The 17,133-nt window shown below is 41.5% G+C and overlaps 2 protein-coding genes across 4 annotated transcripts in view; one reads left to right on the top strand and one right to left on the bottom strand.

Moving 5' to 3' along the window:
* Nucleotides 1-1,413: 1,413 nt before the first annotated feature.
* DCUN1D5 (defective in cullin neddylation 1 domain containing 5) lies at nt 1,414-14,531 on the bottom strand. The gene is made up of 8 exons (XM_031595887.2): nt 14,123-14,531; nt 11,204-11,295; nt 9,091-9,161; nt 8,809-8,900; nt 3,775-3,883; nt 3,578-3,682; nt 2,659-2,761; nt 1,414-1,797 (listed from the first exon to the last, which is right to left on the bottom strand). Exons 1-8 carry the CDS (start codon nt 14,206-14,208, stop codon nt 1,742-1,744), a joined length of 714 nt encoding a protein of 237 aa, XP_031451747.1. The 5' UTR covers nt 14,209-14,531; the 3' UTR covers nt 1,414-1,741.
* A 90-nt stretch (nt 14,532-14,621) lies between these two features.
* Nucleotides 14,622-17,133, top strand: part of DYNC2H1 (dynein cytoplasmic 2 heavy chain 1) — a 139,928-nt gene continuing 137,416 nt past the window's right edge. For all 3 annotated transcript variants that reach the window (XM_090133939.1, XM_031595889.2, XM_090133940.1), the window contains exons 1-2: nt 14,622-14,880; nt 16,846-17,016. In XM_090133939.1, coding sequence (XP_089990065.1) covers nt 14,692-14,880; nt 16,846-17,016 — 360 coding nt within the window. In that variant the 5' untranslated portion in view covers nt 14,622-14,691. The remainder of the gene's footprint in view (nt 14,881-16,845; nt 17,017-17,133) is intronic.

The raw sequence follows: 17,133 nt of genomic DNA, 5'->3' as shown, positions 1-17,133 counted from the left end.
TGCACGCACACAGACACTAGCCACTGTACGAGCACAGTGATCTGCCAGCATCTCAGCTTTTTCTTCTTCATTCATTTTTTGGCTTGGGCAGAACCATACTTCTAAGGCTCAGCTGCACTATCAGGTGACTTGCAGAAAGGCCCAGGAAACACCACTGACTGACAATACTGTCTGCAGTCCCAACAGCAAGCAGCTTCAGAGTGGCAAGCAGCAAAGGTGTTCCTTTAAAAGAACGAGAGCATGGGCACACTTCTATTTTGTTCCACTTCCTACTGCTATTTCTTCCTCTCTTCACCCTTCCTTCCCACTCTTCTCCCACCACTGAATAAAAATAAAATAAAAAGAAAAAAATCCATAGTCTTGGGAATGAAGCTTTCCTTAATGATAGGAAAACTCACACTTGTTAGTCTGAATAAGGGATGTGCAAAACAGAAGTAATTTCCCTGAGGCAAAGATCTTCAAGTCATGCCTAGCTTACATTGTCCATTCTCATTTCAAGCTGTTGATGTATTTGGCACAATGAGGCCTTGATCACTGACTGGAGTCTCGTGGCATTATCACAGTCTAAATAATATAATTATATAATAAAGTAGAAGTTACAAACGCTTCATTCTCTCCTTCTATTTTGTTTTCTTATATTTACTCATTAAAATCCTGTTCCTTCTCAAGGATGGCATTCAGATTCCTGGGCAGATAGGCAGAGTGACAACCTTCAAATAAAGTAGAAGTTTGTCACAAAAACTGCCTAAACAGGCAATCACAGTAATTATTGTTCTCAACACATGAATAACAGGGTAAAAATTAATAGCCTGTTACATATGGGTCAAAAGCAGATGATTTAAGTCTTTCTTACATCACAGAAAAACTTCAAGAGAGGTACAAGAAAGTCATGCTGTGAATGCTTCCAGTCTAAAACATGTAAGAAGCAAAGCTCGAAGGCAAGTCTTTCCAGCTTTCCCTTTTAATATATAAATTGCACTTCTTATTCAAAGCAACTCAAAGTCTAAGTTGTAATAAAAATTTGAAGCTGCAGTACTGTATCAGAGTACCTGTGTTTGACATCTGAAGTACAGGCAACTAGTTTTCAGCTACCCTGCATCCACAGCCACACGTGTGCTCCACACCTTTCTGCTTAAGCAAGCATCTGCCATTAAATGCCACGCCACTGGGTGAGTACAGAAAGAACAAAACAGAGCTTAAGGCCTTTATCTCCAGAAGGAGCTGAAAACTGTGGCACAACCCATGACCAATACTTAATATACAAGTTAACACACCCCCACCCAGGGCTCAAATAATTAGTCACTCTTTCTAACGTTTCTTGCACAAGACAATCATACTGCCAGCAAGCAACAGTGCCAGGTAAGCATTTTTAAGGTCTCAATAAATCATAACAAAGGGCACTTCTGAGAAAGATAATTTTAAAGATTTGGTTTTAGAAACAGACACCACACTCACATTCAAGGGACATTCTTCACTTTTAGGCCTTTGTCACAAATCTGAATCTTTATTGTTCTGAAAGAAATGCTATAAACATAAGACTCAAAACAAGAACTCCAACTTTCAGTCTCAGAAGAGGTGTGGTTCAAATGCCCATATCACATGTAACAAGAAAACTTCCTTAAAAAAGGAAAAAAATTACTGTAAAGTCTTTCATAAAAATGAAAATGCAATCCGATGTTTTTCTCATTAGTTTGTATACAGGCGGGCACCAAAAAAACTTGCATTTTCTTTTGAATTCTTGCTATGACGCTTGACGAACTTTCTGCCATTCAACAAATTCATCCAGAAGTACAGGCCCTGCAAAAGGAAGAAACTCAGAGTAGTATCTACCAGTGTCTTTCAAACATTTTCTCTTAACATATGGAGGTTAAAACTGAGCCTAGGCAACCCTTACATGTTAACCCTTACAGCCAAACACTTATGAAGACATAAGGTAACTACAGTCACTTCAATTTAAGGGTGGAATGAATAACACTATACACTGAACTATGAAAAAAGGTCTTCTTAACACACATAATAGGTGTGCTGAACTGAATAGAAAGCATCAGAATAAGAGTATATTCTAAAATGGGGCAAGAGACTCCTTCTTGCTGGAGCTTTCAGAATTACACAATCAGAAACATAGAATAAAATGGGATAACCATTGCAATTCAGTCATAGTAGATATTCAATAGTCATAGTAGATATTATCATAGTAGATATTGCAATATCTACTACTACAGTCATATTGCAATTCAGCCATAGATAGCCTGACTATCAGCTAAGCATAGACTTCAAGCTCCTAAAGCTTTTCTCAAGTACCAGCAGCTAGGGTACTTTATAATTTAACAGGAATTCATCATGTATAAGTGTAAAAGAAGAGTTTGCTGTTTACAGTTTAGCTTGCAAATAGTGTTTTCCTGCAGTAAGCAGCTTTACTAGATCCTTAAGTGGATATAAGGTGGCTTAGGTACATCGTCATGCCAGAGACTTGCTTCTAAAATTAGTACCTGCAGTTTAGAAGTGAGTGGCTGTTAGGACAGTGTATCTATGTGTTTCTGGAAAATGATTAGTTTTCCCCTTAAAGTATTGCTTCTGCTATTTATTATACTCATGTTTTATGCCAATTAAAAATGCTAACAATAATAGCTGAATAAAGAAAGTGTTATGATTACTTACATGCACCATCTTCATCATAGTTGCTAAGATCTGCATGGACAGTTCTGCTGAACTCTAGCACATTGTACCACTGGTCCTTGTTCATGACTCTATACTTTGATTGCTAGGAGAAGAATTTAATTTTAATTTTAATTATTAATTAAAACGCCAACATTAAAATGTTGCATGTTCTTTTCAGTTTCTCTCATTTGTAATCTTTACTCAGTTCCTAAAAAACAATTCAGTGGGCAACAACAGCTACTCTCTCCCTTGGTTTTCCAGATTTTAGAAGACTATGCAGCACATATTCCATAGCTCTAAAATTACAGGAAATAGTTTCTTGAAAGATCAGAGCAAAACTGAAACCAGTTCACTGTACTCTGAAGCCTCAAAAACTGTTTTTATCTTGCCCTCAAGTGAGGCATGCTTAGCACAGGTGCATTTCTAGAATGAACAGCTACAGGAATTTTTTCTCCAAGATGTACAATAGCATTACTGTAAGGACACGTACTTTCCTCCAACTTACCACTGATTTTATGTCCCAAGCCTAGTATGCCGTGCAGTGTATACACATCTACACTACTAAATTGCTTCTGGCTAAGAAGAGTCTTCCAGAGGCAGTCAGAGCTACACAGTACCTACATATCATATCTCCACAAAGCAAATTTGAAATTGGCACATGTGTAGGTGAAGAGACAGACTCTACAAATTTTACCTTTATTGCCTAATTAAGATGGAATTTTGCCTTTAATTAGAGAAGGGGAGAGAGGAAAAGTGATCTGTGATGTATATAAGAACATCACTGTTTCTGAAGGAGCCTGAGGAAGGGAAAAGGAGAAACCTGGATACATTCTTGACCCAAACAACACAAATTCCAAAATCTTTTCAGGAAACAGCTCAACTAGCATCCTATCATTCTAAAAGTCAAGGAAACACCTACCTCCAGGTACTGATAAAATACTGAAAACAGTGGCCAAGTTCTTCCAAGCAGAAGCGCTAACATGGATTTTGCAGTATCAATATCAAGACTTCGCTGATCTTTATCCTAGAGTTAAATAAAGAAAGCACAAGAACACTGAAGCACAAGCTCACTGAATAACTAAAATTATAACTTCTTTAAGATTCCAGTAGACTTACCCTTGCAAAATCAAAGGCATATCTGTAGATATTCTTAAAGGATGAGATGTCATTCAACTGTGACCGCAAGAAGTCAAATTTACTCTGTAATTTTTCTGTACAGTCACACCTTAAAATAAAGGAGAACAAATGGTGTTAGAAGTTCAAAAGAAAACATTTGGACCATGAAAAATGCCAGGAAGTGTAAAAAAAAATTATAAAAATCACTACAATGCAATCAGCACATTCACATTAGTAATGCTGTGAAGGTGACGTGAACACTGGACGTGCTCAGAAATTTGCAGGTGATGATTGCTGAGGTTCTGTAAACAAGATTTTTTTTTTTTTTAAATTATCAGCAATATCAGCTTTTTTAAATCCATCAACTGTACTTCTAAAAAAGTCTTTCCATGCCATACCCATCATTTCCTTATCTTTCATTCTTAAAGTCTGTAGTACTCAATATGAACTAAAGAGATACAGCCCTTACTTACAGCTGGATTCTGTTCTTTTGGGAAACAAACCCCAAAAATAAAAAACACTTCCAAGTCCATACCTGTGTGAGTAGCAGGATTCAGCAGGTGCTTAGCAAAACTTACTGAGGTCTGGGAGTGTTTTATGACTGATAAACACAAGCTCTGATAAGCTCGTATCAACTGGACTAGTCAGTAGCTATTCAAGTGAAAACTCACAAGTTGAGCAAGAATCTACCAGTCTGTTAGTTGGTGCGAAAACCCTTTGGTAAAAACCCTCTTCATTACTAACCCCAGGAAGGAAAGTCTTCCTGTACTTTACCTAGCAATCACTTCTTTCATAACAAAAAATTGGTTACATTCTCCAGTGCCAGTGAAGCTAATTTACCCATGTAAATCCTGTGGGAAAAATAAGAACTGTGTTAGGTTAAAAAAAAAAATTCACCTTATTCTGTACTGTTTCACAGAAACAGTACTTTCAGAAACGCAGAGACAAATGTGTAAATACTTCCTGTGGTGTACCCGTCTGCCTCCTGGCAGCCTGCCTCTCAGAGAACAGATTCCTTACGGACTTGCACCAGAAGCCCTCAGCAAAGGGCATTTCAGGAGTCCTGCAGTACACTGCTAAGATGTTGCACATTGATGGGGTACTTTCCCTGCAGCTGATATTCCTGTTCCTCAGTTCTGCTAGTCTGTGCACACACATATGCAGGTCTGTCTCTATCAGAACAGCTGCAATGAGAAAAATGTAATGATTCCAGATAGTGGAGCTTTTTTGCTCAGTGAAACCCTTTTGTTATTGTGTCTAGTAACATCTAGGTAAAGCAGGGCAAAGTCCAAGCTAAGGTGAGTGCTAAATACCTAATTACATTCTGTATTTAAATTATAAGAACTTATGATGCTTATATTGCTAACAAAATAAACAACTTAAAACTCAACTGAGATTATTTATCGTAAAATACACACAAATGTCAGCATACCTACGCCTCCTACAAAACACTTTGTTAAAGTTGCTCAAATATAAATACAAAGTTAAACTGCTATTATTGTCTACTGTGTAATTGGTAATATCAATCAGTATTGGTACCAGTGCTAACTGACACCTTGGTCAGCAACATGGAGAGTGGGTTTGAATGCTGTGAGGGCGCAAGTCAGCCAACAACACAAAGCTGAGTGGTGCTGTCAACACTCTGGGGAAAAGTGACACCATACAGAGACACCTGAACAGGCTGGAGAGATATGCCCATGTGAACCTCATATAGTTCAGCACTACTGAACGCAAGATTTTGCACCTAGGTTGGGGCAGTCCCTAAGCACAAACTCAGGCTGGGCAGAAAACAGATTGAGAGCAGTGCTGATGAGAAAGGCTTCGGGATGCTGGCTGATGAAAAGCTCAGCAAGAGCTGGCAGTGTGTGTATGCAGTTCAGAAAACCATATCACAGCTTCATCAAAAGAAGCACAGCCAGTAGATCAAGGAAGGTGATCCTACCCCTCCACTTTGCTCTTGTGAGCCCCTACCTGCAGTATCACAAGTGGGCCCCCAGCACAAGGACACAGACCTGTTAGAGGAGGTCCAGAGGAAGGCCACGAGGATGCTTAGAGGGCTGGAGCACCTCTCCTAAAAAGACAGGCTGAGAGCTGGGGCACTGAGGTTATTTAGCCTAAAGAAGTTCTGAGGATACATTATAGAGGCCTTCTAGTACCTAAAAGTGGCTTGCAGGGAAAACTGGGAGGAACTCTTTGTCATGGAGTATAGGGATAACAGTCTGAAACCTGAAGAGGGGAGATTTTGGTTAGATGTTAGGAAGAAATTCTTTACTCAGAGAGTGGTGAGGCACTGGCATAACATTCCCAGAGACATTATGGGTACCCCATCCCTGGAGATGTTCAAGGAAAGGTTGGACAGGGCCCTGGGCAGCCTGATCTAGCAGGTGGCAGAACTGCCCACAGCAAAGGAGTTGGAACTACGTGGTCTTTAACGTTCCTTCCAATCCAAACCATTCCATGATTCTCTCATATATACTGTAACACAAAAGTCATTTCCTTAAAAAAAAAAATTAGGATGAAAGCACGCTAAATCTCAAGACCATTGAGCTACTGTCAACCTATTTAAAACCAAGCAGTTTAACCAATCACATTCAGACACACACTACTCTGAGGTCTGATACAGGGACATATCATTTAAAGCCATTTCCACACCCAGCCAGTGATTCTGTTCACGCTGGTGCACTAAGGAGTTTCCAAACCACACTTTTATAAACACAGCTGTTTCAATGTCTGCACCATGAACAAGATGACTGAGATCAATGGGAATCAAGTTTTTATTAAAAAAAAATAAAAAAAAAAAGAAAAAAGTGCCAAGACCGTCTTTTATTAACAGCAATTGCAGTGACAGCCTTCATATTGCAACTAGATGTTTTACTTTGTGGGTATGTGGAGCCCACAGCTGACAAATACACAAATCTCCTTCTCCACTATTTGTCATATAACTAGAGTTCAATGCTTGAGTTATTCAGCCTCCAAAGACTTGAAAGCAAAATGTAAGTAAACAGTGACTTGCTAAGGGCTATTCATTTCATCCTAATGAGGCATCTAAAAGAGCTGAAATAAACTGTGCAGCTGAGGTGCTCTGCTGACAATGAGAAGAGCTTCAGACATCCAGATTAGATTCAGGGAACCAGCTTTCATATATTTGTAAATGTCATGATCACTCTACCAACACGACATACTAGAATCCTCACTTCTGTAACTTAAGTATGATCAACTTCCATTTAATGTATGATCCACCCTAATTTTGACAGTAAATACCATAACACATGCTATTTTTCTCCTCTTCTCTGTAAGAGGAAATTTCATCAGCATATCACAAAACCATAGATTAAAACAAACAAACCTGCAAATGAAGAATGCTATTTCAAGATTCAGGCATTCAAATGTTGGCATTTAATTGCAGCCAAGAGCTTAGATTTTGATGTCTTCAGCTTTAGGTGCTGCCATTCATAGAGCTCTAGCCAACCAACCCGTAAGAGTAATTCAGTTGACCAGACTGACCAGTACACCAGGCTTTGGTGTACAGTGAATGCCATCTCACGTTCCAATGCATTGACCAGATCTGGAGAAACTGAAGTAAGAGCTTAAAAAATCCAACTGTTGCACATTAACATTTAGATGCCTTAACCTGAAGCTGAATTCCACCCAGTGCTGACGATGTAATTACGTGACATGGTATTCCATGCATTTTGAAATAAAGATTCTGTAGTATAGTTCAGACTTAGAATACACGTGGGCTTTTAATACTTGTAATGTTATTTCTCCATGCAAAACTGTAGTAATGCTGTGCAAGAATATAATGATACTGCTGGTCTAATAGCGTAAATCCTTCTCTTTCAAAACTTCTGTCAAACCTTTAACAAGAACCTAGAGTCCCTTGACCCCTCTAGAGTTCATTATTATGATCTCCCATTCCCAGAAAGCACAAAGAACACAAGTCTACAGATTTCTGGTTTTTTAAGTCATTAAGTCTTCAGTTCCTTCATATGAGTGTCACAGGTTGACCAGATGCTTAGTCTACAGCCTGGTGCACTGATTGCACTGTTTTGCTTCCCCCGAGTAACTGTTTTAGGCTTAGATAGGTGCTTCAATTATGTCTGTTTATGTAGAGATGCACAAAAGTAAAATATATATTTTTTGTCTTAAACGCATTACATCTATATCATGATGAGCTCTATTCTTAAAATGAAGATTTGATTCTTAACTACACAAGATTATTCCAGTCAGAAATTAAGTCTACAGTATCAGCTCTGAAGAGCTGCCATACTCCATTGCATGTCTGTGCACACTTTCTGCTAGACTGGCTGATTTTTGAAGCCTTCTAGTTGGTATAAAAATTAAGTTCTTTATAGAATTGACTTATACTCATTTACACGGTACATCTAAAAATGGATACGGTTTAATTGAATGTGGTATCATAACAAGTCACCCTTGAAAACATTAATGAATCGTAAGATTCATAAATAACAAAACAAGAGCTGAGCCAAGCCTTACCAAAAGCTAACTAGTTACACAAACAAGCATCTCTTCAGCATTTCACAAAAAAATCCTACTCACATGAGGATTTGGGAAATCTACTTTTAAACTGAAAAAGCATCATTCAACTTAAGCAATTAAGAATGGCTTCTGACCTGTATCTAGTTGATAGTAACAATAAACAATAGATTATCAAAAATTATCCTCATCTATAAAGCTTGGATATCAGTAACCAGCTTCTCAGAATACCGGTGCTGAGATAGAAGCAGATCTGAGATGTCCCTGAACATGTGTCTGATAACTGATATTTTAACATGCCATCAGAACCTGATTAAGATTAGACAAAACTTTTATTGAAGTCATCAGATTCCCAATCTGATGAAATACAATAGCCACTTCCAGCTGGTGACTGAAACCAGACCTAAAAACCAAGAGCTTCTGTCTCTTATTGCCAACATACAAGAAATAGTGGGCAAGATTCATTAAGCTACAGGTATAAAAATTTAATAGAACGTTCAAATTTGATATGTAAAAAACAAACAAAAACCCTCTTACTGTAATGAGGTCATCCCCTTTAACCATTCTTCCTTGGTAAAAAATCCCATGCTTTCAGCCTCTAGCTTCCAGGCTAAAACTAACATAATAATCTGGTGGAAACAAACAAGGGGAAAAAAAACGGAGTTAGTATGTAAGAAAAAATGGATTTCTAGACTTCTTTGAAGAAAACTCCAAACATTCAAACAAGATATGCAACTCTTTGCTTACTGAAACGAAGAGCTGTACACAGAACTAAGTCTAATCCAGTAAAGTGTGATTAGTATTGTGAGAGAAACCTACATTTTCAGGTTCGACACCAATGTCTTCACAGAACTTTTCCATTCCTTCAGGCCCCACAACATCGTCAGGACCTTTGGAACCAAAAACAAACCAAATTGAAATAGAAGTGATATTTAACGAATGTAAATTACATATGAATTATCACATTTCAAGGTAGAATTAGACAATGTTTTATACAAGCTATCTTTAAGAACACTGCATAACTTTATTAATTAGATTTTGTATTACAGCCATTGTATCAGCTGCAACATGCAGACAGGTATGAAATACTTGTCAATGACATAATTGTATGGACCAAAAGAAAAAAGCATACAGAATTGCTGTGAACTGTCTTCCCAGAAAAAGTGTACAAGCTATTTTATTCCACTTATGTGGGTTTTCAGAAGCATTCACTGAGCTTCACACAGACACAGCTAAACTCAGCGAGTGTCATCTCTGCCCTATGAATAATGTTCTTCAAATAGTTATTTTACCAGCACAAAAAAAACCTACATCTGCCTGACTTTCCATTACACATAGTACTCCTTCAACAATGTTGGCATTATGGGTTTGCACTAACATTGCAGATAACGATTCTTATAATAAATATTAACCCTTTATGAACTAAGCAGTATAATAAATCTGAAAAAAAATGCTAGGCAAAAAGTAATAAAAGCCTTGACTACAATGTAAAGAACTGAGACCAGAACAGTTAATATTATGCTGTTACCTTTCACTTATAACACAAAGAATGCCTAAGAAGGCAGCAATAGAGTGTATTTAAAGAGCATGTACAGACACACTGCAAAATGTATCGTTTCCCTGAATCCCTCTGGTTTCAGCTATTTTCTGCTAATTTCCAAAAACTTCCAGGCAACCCAATATTATCAGGGAGCTTGCTGACATGCTATTTTGTACACATTTGGTATCTTGGTATTAACACTGTTTTAAGGCACATAAGCCCATTGTAAAAGGCAAAGGCTGTGTGCACCAGAACAAAATACCACAGAATGTTTGAGAAATGTTGCTACTTTAAAAAAAAAAAAAAGAGCTGTTCTGTCTCTCTGTTTAAACTATGAAGAGATACAAGATATGGCATATTTAGATTACCGGTTAACTAACAGTTATGATTTCCTATGATGAATTCTTGATTCAACAACAATAAAATGTATAAGCCTTAAAAGATTAAAGGCATTTGAGTTATTTGCATGTTAGAAGAAAATCAACAGAACAGAGAGGAAATTTTCCATAGGAAAGACTTCAAGACAGTACACCTCAGATTACTAGAATCAAGAGTAGTTCATTACTCTGGAAACACTGTCAGTAAGGTACTGGTTTTGAATCATACACTCAAACCAATACCTGTAAGATAAAACAGCAGCTCATGTCATATTGAGAACTGAGCCAATAAAGTATTTGTCACCAATTAGCTAAGATGGACTTTAGTTAGTGACTACATAAGAAGAGAAACTGATCACAGTTTACAGATGCAGAATTTCTAATCATATTGCAGTTTATCTACTAATTGTTTAGTAAGTGCTGCAACATACATTAGACATTTACTCAAGGCAGCTACGACTTAGGTAGTGAGTTAATTTATTCACAAGAGGGCACTTGTGAACAAGACCTTGGTTATTTATGACATCAAACATGTTAGGACAGATTCCCAGTATAAGCATCTATCAACCTTTTTCTAAAAGATGAAAACACAGAGCTTAGATCATTAACTGTTATTGCATTATCATTCCAGTTTGATTACAAACAAGATCACTGGAGAAATAAATTTCTATCTAAATGCTCACGGTCTCAACTTCTAATTGTTCTTTCCTAATCAGCAGTAGAATCCCTCAGTTCAATACTGTATACCATGCAACATCAGTTATTTTATTTTGAAGAATGCCCTGTAAAATTATAAAGCACAGAGGAAGAAGAGAAAAACAAGAGGATAAACCCTGAGAATGCATTAGTAAAAGCCATATGAATTCAAGTGTACATGGACATACTTATGTCTCCATGAGGATACAAAGCAAAATGCAAATAATATTTGACATATTAATTTGTTTTAAACAAAGCCATGCCATTTAATTCTATTCATTGATTCTATGATTTTAAATATGAATACACTGCATATTACCTGCATATTCATGAAACCACGCTAGGCACTTCTTGCTTGAAAAATGTTCCTCTCCACTTATTACTTTACCAGAGGCTTGTGACCTGCAATAGCTTATAGAAACAGAAGGACAAGAAGTGTTATTTTAATATGAGAAATGGGAAACCAGTTACATTCTGTTTACTTTTACTTCAAATTAAGTCAACTGTTTCATGAAGTCAATATACGTAAAAAAAAAAAAAAAAAAGCTCAATTTAAGAGGCAGTTGTCAGCTGTCCTATTTCAACACTCACTGGAACAAGAAATTACCTCGAAACACAACCTTACCTTAGTCTGATTTATTCCAACTACTACTTTTACTGAGATGCTGAAATACTGTTACCTGGTAGATATTAAACCAAAAAATCCACATGCAGATGTTCAAAACGTCACTTCTCAGTAATTCAAATGCCTTATCTACTTACATACACACACACACACAAATATATGTAAGACTTTAAAGCTGATCTTTAATGAACAGTATGATCTTCAATCAAGGGTGCTGAATATGCACAGATCCAATTTAGGTCATCAGGAGCTGCAGAGTTTGACATATTTAAAAGTCAGGCTATTTATATTTAGGCACCCAAATTTGGGAAGAAAACTCGGTCAGCTTGTTTATATTAAGCACGTAACTAAATCTCTAAGTTCTATAGCTGTTTGGTGCACACACAAGAATAGTAATATACAGCCTATGGAAAGACCCAAACAGCTGTGCACAAGCTTCCACCCCCTACATTACGTTCCTTATGTGGCACAATATCCTGTTCAGCTAGGAAGCCAATTTTTGTAACTTGGCATTCTTCAAAAGAACGCACATAACTGATTGTTTCCAGTAAAAACATGACTACATGAAAACATCTTTATTCAGTAAGGAGTTAAGGCACCTTTACAATGCATTCTCCTCTCAAACACAGAGTACTTCTAGAACGTGCTAAGATTACTTCTAAGAACTAGGTGGAAGTAGTTGGAGCTGCATAATTTTAAATACTCTTTTACCAAGACTGCCATTTTAAAAAGAAAAATGTCAGACAAGAAAAGAATGGTTCAATTCTAAAGGTGCTGGACAATTTCAGCTCCTACATATTGCTTTAAGCCTCCCTAGGAGAAAAAGCAGTGCTAAGATGAAGCCTTATGTTCTGAAAACTACAGTTCAAGGTATACAACACAAACCCTAATGCCCTTAATAACACTAGTTGCTAGGAAGAAGGAGAGCCATACTACTGTGTGTTGGTTTCAATCACCTTAGTGTATAGCTATTTGTAACTAGATGTTTCATTAAATAATATTAACAATATACTGCTACACTTAAACACTCCATTAGAAATGCTCTTATCTTCACCATTTTGTGACCAGCTAATATAAACATTCATTTTTGGTTATCAGTGTTCAAGAACTGAAACTGGAACAGCTGCAGAGAATGGCTGTGATAGGCAAGGAAACTGAAAATCTGTCATACAAACCAGAAAAATTTAGATTGCTTCACAAAGTAAAGCATCAGAAAAGGCAAATGCTCACTCTGAATGCTCTAGGAGGTGGAACCATGAGAAAAAAGCACTACATAAAACAAGACTCAACCATCCCTTCCAACTCAGGCTGTTCTATGATTCCATGACAGTGCTAGCAGAACAGTTATTAAGTAGTGGCTCTGAGTAAATTTAGACAGAAAATAAAAGATCATCAACACCCGCAATAAGTGCCTCTGGAGCAGTTATCCACAGTGGATAGTTGTAACAAAATAGAAGTTGAGGTGCTTCTGCTCTAAGTTCAAGTTTGGTCAACCTAAGAGAAAGAGCCTATGCCGCAGTTTCTTGCAACAGCTATTCCCGTAGCACTGATTTCATAAGTCTGTTGTATTCTAATGTCTTCAGGATGTTTATTGTAACCACTATGTTACTATTATGCTTGGAAAGTTCTCAAAGATAGACAAGGCCGGTGGTTTCTTACAGAAAGCCACATGGGATGCTCCTGCTGCTATGCTGTAGCATTCTAATGGCCATTTTCAGGCACCATGACTCAAGTGGTCTCTTTATGCGTGCCAATCAACAAAACCCTTTTGGATCCGGACAGTGAGCCCACATCTGGAATACTGTACAGTTCTGGGCTCCTCAGTTCAGGAAAGACACGGAACTTCTCGAGCGAGTCCAGTGGAAGGCCACAGAGATGATGAGGGGCCTGGAGCATCTCCAGCATGAGGAAAGGCTGAGAGACCTGGAGCTGCTGAGCCTGGAGGAAACTGACGAGAATCTTAAATATCTAAAGTACAATCACCATTTATAAATAGCTAGAGTACAGGGCTCAAGTTGATAGGGCTAGGCTCTATCCAGGGACATGCAGCAACACAACTAGGGGCAACGGGCAAAGCCTGGAACACAGGAAGTTGGGTACAAACATGAGGAAGAACTTCTTTACCGCCAGTGTGACAGAGCACTGGGACGGGCTGCCCAGAGAGACCGTGGAGTCTCCTTCCAGCCGGGTGCTTTCCTGCGCGACCTGCTGCGGGAACCCGCTTCAGCAGGTTTATTACCTGCCTTTATTAATGAAACCGTTCCCGATTTTGCTTTGGGGCACGCTGACCATTTCAGCGCCGGCCCTCCGACTACAGCCAACGGCACGAAAGAGGAGGTGCGAGCCCAGGGCGAGGCAGAAGACAGGGGCTGCGCTCGAACCCCACGCTACAGCGGCACGCACGGCCCGCAGGGGACGCGAGCAGCCCCGCAGCGCTCCGCCTGCGGCTCTCAGCGGCCGCCGCCACAGCACCGCCGCGGCCGGGCACAGAGGGGGGCCGGGCACAAAGGGGATCCGGGCACAAAGGGAGGCCGCTCCCCGCCCGCCTGCCCGCGCGAGACCCGCAACCGGCGACAGCCGCCGGAGGCCCGGCCCGCCGGCCGCAGACGCTACCTGCCGAGTTTACACTTCTTGAGGCCGGCCTCGTCCGCCGCCGCCGCCGCCGGCCCCGAGGATTTTCTCTTCTTCTTCACCGGCATCGTTCTGCTCCGGCCGGGGGCCGCCCCGCTGCCGGGGCTCGCCGCCTGGGCCCCCCGGGCTCAGCGCTCCGGCCGCTGCTGTTCGGCGAGAGCGGAGGCGACAGCGGCCCCGTCTCACCCTGCTGTTGCTGCTGCTGCTGGTCCCCGCCCCGCTGGGCTCGGCTGGGTCGGGTCGGGTCGGGTCTGGCCGGGCCCCGCCGCCGCCGCCGCCGCCGCGCCGGTCCGAGCAGTGAGCTTCGCACTCGGGGCGAGAACGGGGAACCGGGCGGCAGCGGCTGCGGAGGGAACGGCGGCGACCCGGACGCAGACGGCGCGGACACGGAAGTGACAGCGCCGCGAGGGGGCGGGGCGTCCGCGGAGACCGCGCCCACGGGGGAGGGGCGGGGCCGGCCGCGCGCTTCCCGCCTCTCGGGGCGGCCGCCATTTGCCGTCGCCATAGAAACGGGGCACGGCGACGCCGGGTCGGCCGCGGGCTCCGGAGCCATGGCCGCGGAGGCGGACCCGAGGAAGCGCTTTATTTCGGCCACGGCTGCGAACTACTTCGGGCTGGACCCGGCCGCGGCTCCCGCCGCCCTCCGCGCCCGACCCGAGCTGAGCGGATTCCTCGACGACGGCAGCGAGTTCCTGCTGGTCGTGCAGCGCTCGGGCGCCGGGCTCAGCGCCTCCAACAAGGTACGGCCGTGCGCCGCCTGCCCTCGGCAGCCGGGCCCGTGTGAGGCGAGTGCCGGGCGCTGCGCGGCCCGGTGATGCTCTTAACGGGCTGCCGTGAGCGGAACGAGGTGCGGCGCCGCGCGGCGCCCTGCTGAGCGCCTCGTCCCGGCGCTGCGGGGTTGGAGTGCGGCCCGCAAACCGAAGAGCGGCTGGGGGCAGAGCGGCGCTTGTGCGGCCTCACTGTGCCAGTGGGCTGCGGTGCCCGATGTGTCGGTGCGGTTCCTGGTGCGCCGGTGGGTAGCGCTGCGCGCTGGGATCTGCGTAGGATCATACGGTGCTTTGGGCTGGAACGAAGGAACGTTAAAGACTGTCCTTAAAGACTGTTTACAACCTTCTGCCGTAGGCAGGTTGCCACACGGCACGTCAGGGCTGTCCGGTGTCCCGTCCAACCTGACCTCAAACCCCTCTGGGGACAGGGCACTACAGCTTCTCTGGACCACCTGTGCTGGGGCCTCATCGTTCTCTGAATGTAAAAATTCCTCCTAATTTCTGATATAAATCTCCTCTCTTTTTAGTTCAAAGCCATTTTCCTTAACCTGTTGATGTCAGACCGTGTAAAAAACCAGTCCCGTTTCTGTTAACTCCTTTCAAGTCCTTGGAAGGCCATAATGAGGTTTCCCCACAGCGTTCTCTTTTCTAGGCTGAACAAGCCCAGCTCCCGCGGTGTTCTCTCCTAAGAGGGTGATCCTCTATTCATCTTCTTGGCCCTCCTCTGGAACTGATCAACAGCTCCGTCTTTCCTGAGCTGGGCATCCCAGGCCTGGATGCAGGACTCCAGGTGGGGCCTCATGAGGGCAGAGTGGAGGGAGCTATCACCTCTGTCCCTGCTAGGAGAGGGCCACTCCTCCACTGATGCAGCACAGGATACAGTTGGCTTTCCAGGCTGCAGAAGCACACTGCTGGCTTGTGTCCAGCTTCTTCTACACCAGGACCCCCGAGTCTCTCTCCATAGGACTGTTCTCAATGAGTTCTTCACCACATCTGGTGGTGCAGACTGTCAAGCCCAGTGCATTAAATGTTTAAGAACATTCTTTTGTTTTATGGAATCTTCTTTGCCACAGATTTTGGTACATGATTTTGAGGTAATTTTTGGAACTGTGACTATAAGTGGGAGTGTGAAGGTGACAAGAGCTGTGGAACAACTTAACAATTTTACTGATGAAGAGGCATACTTTTCTCTTTCTTTGAATGATCCATAAATTACAGTAGAGTTCTGAATCTGCAGACTTGGGCAGTCAATACTGATTATTTAGAACAGTGTTTTCAAAGTAATGCAGTGACAAAAAAAAAAAAAGATAAAGGCTTAAATCCTTCTTGTTCAATCTTCTCTACACACAAACAAGAGTGAGTTTCTGTTGTCCATAGAAAATGGTAAGTGAAGCTTTCAAAATGAAAAATAGGTATTTGTGCATATTTTATGATGAAAAAGGTATTATGTGCCCAGTGTTGGAACTTACAGTTCACGTTCTTTCCAACTCAGGAAGGACTATAATAAAAGTTTTGATTTTCTGTGCAAATTAGATACTACCAGAGTGTTATGGTGCTGGAACAGCACCAGCAGTACCAGGTGCTGGAACAGGCTGCCCAGAGAGGTTGTGGATGCCCTGTCCCTGGAAGTGTTCAAGGCCAGATTGAATGGGGCCCTGGGCAGCCTGGTCTAGTATTAAATGGGGAGGTTGGTGGCCCTGCATGTGGCAGGGGGGTTGGAGATTCGTGATCCTTGAGGTCCCTTCCAACCCAGGTTATTCTGTGATTCTCTTATCAGAACCTGTATGGAATAATGTGGTATTTTATATTTTTTTCCTTGATGTAAAACATTTATTTAAAGAGTAATCTAGTATAACGTGCAGTCAGGGACAGTTTTCTAAACAAATACTATTTTTTTTTTTTTTTGTCTGTGTATTTTTTTTCCTTTCACTATTACAGATTGAAACTACTGATTCAGCGAATAATGTGCTGGTGTTCTTCAAGCTGCGACCTGATGTAATTACAGAAGATAATCTTCATAGTAATATCCTTGTGTCATCTATGCTGGATTCACCAATTAACAGCCTTTATCAAGCTGTTCGGCAAGTTTTTGCACCGGTGTTGCTAAAGGTGAAAAATACACTGATAAAAACAGCCTGTAGATTTAAATTGAAAAATCAAAAATCCACAGCATATCTTAACTATTCTAACATATAATTTTGAATGTAAGATATTTGTATATTTTAA

The sequence above is a fragment of the Phasianus colchicus genome, chromosome 1 (assembly GCF_987193195.1).
Source record: "Phasianus colchicus chromosome 1, bPhaCol1.hap1.1, whole genome shotgun sequence".
Taxonomy (NCBI): Eukaryota; Metazoa; Chordata; class Aves; order Galliformes; family Phasianidae; genus Phasianus; species Phasianus colchicus.
This window is presented reverse-complemented; position numbering and strand designations above follow the sequence as displayed.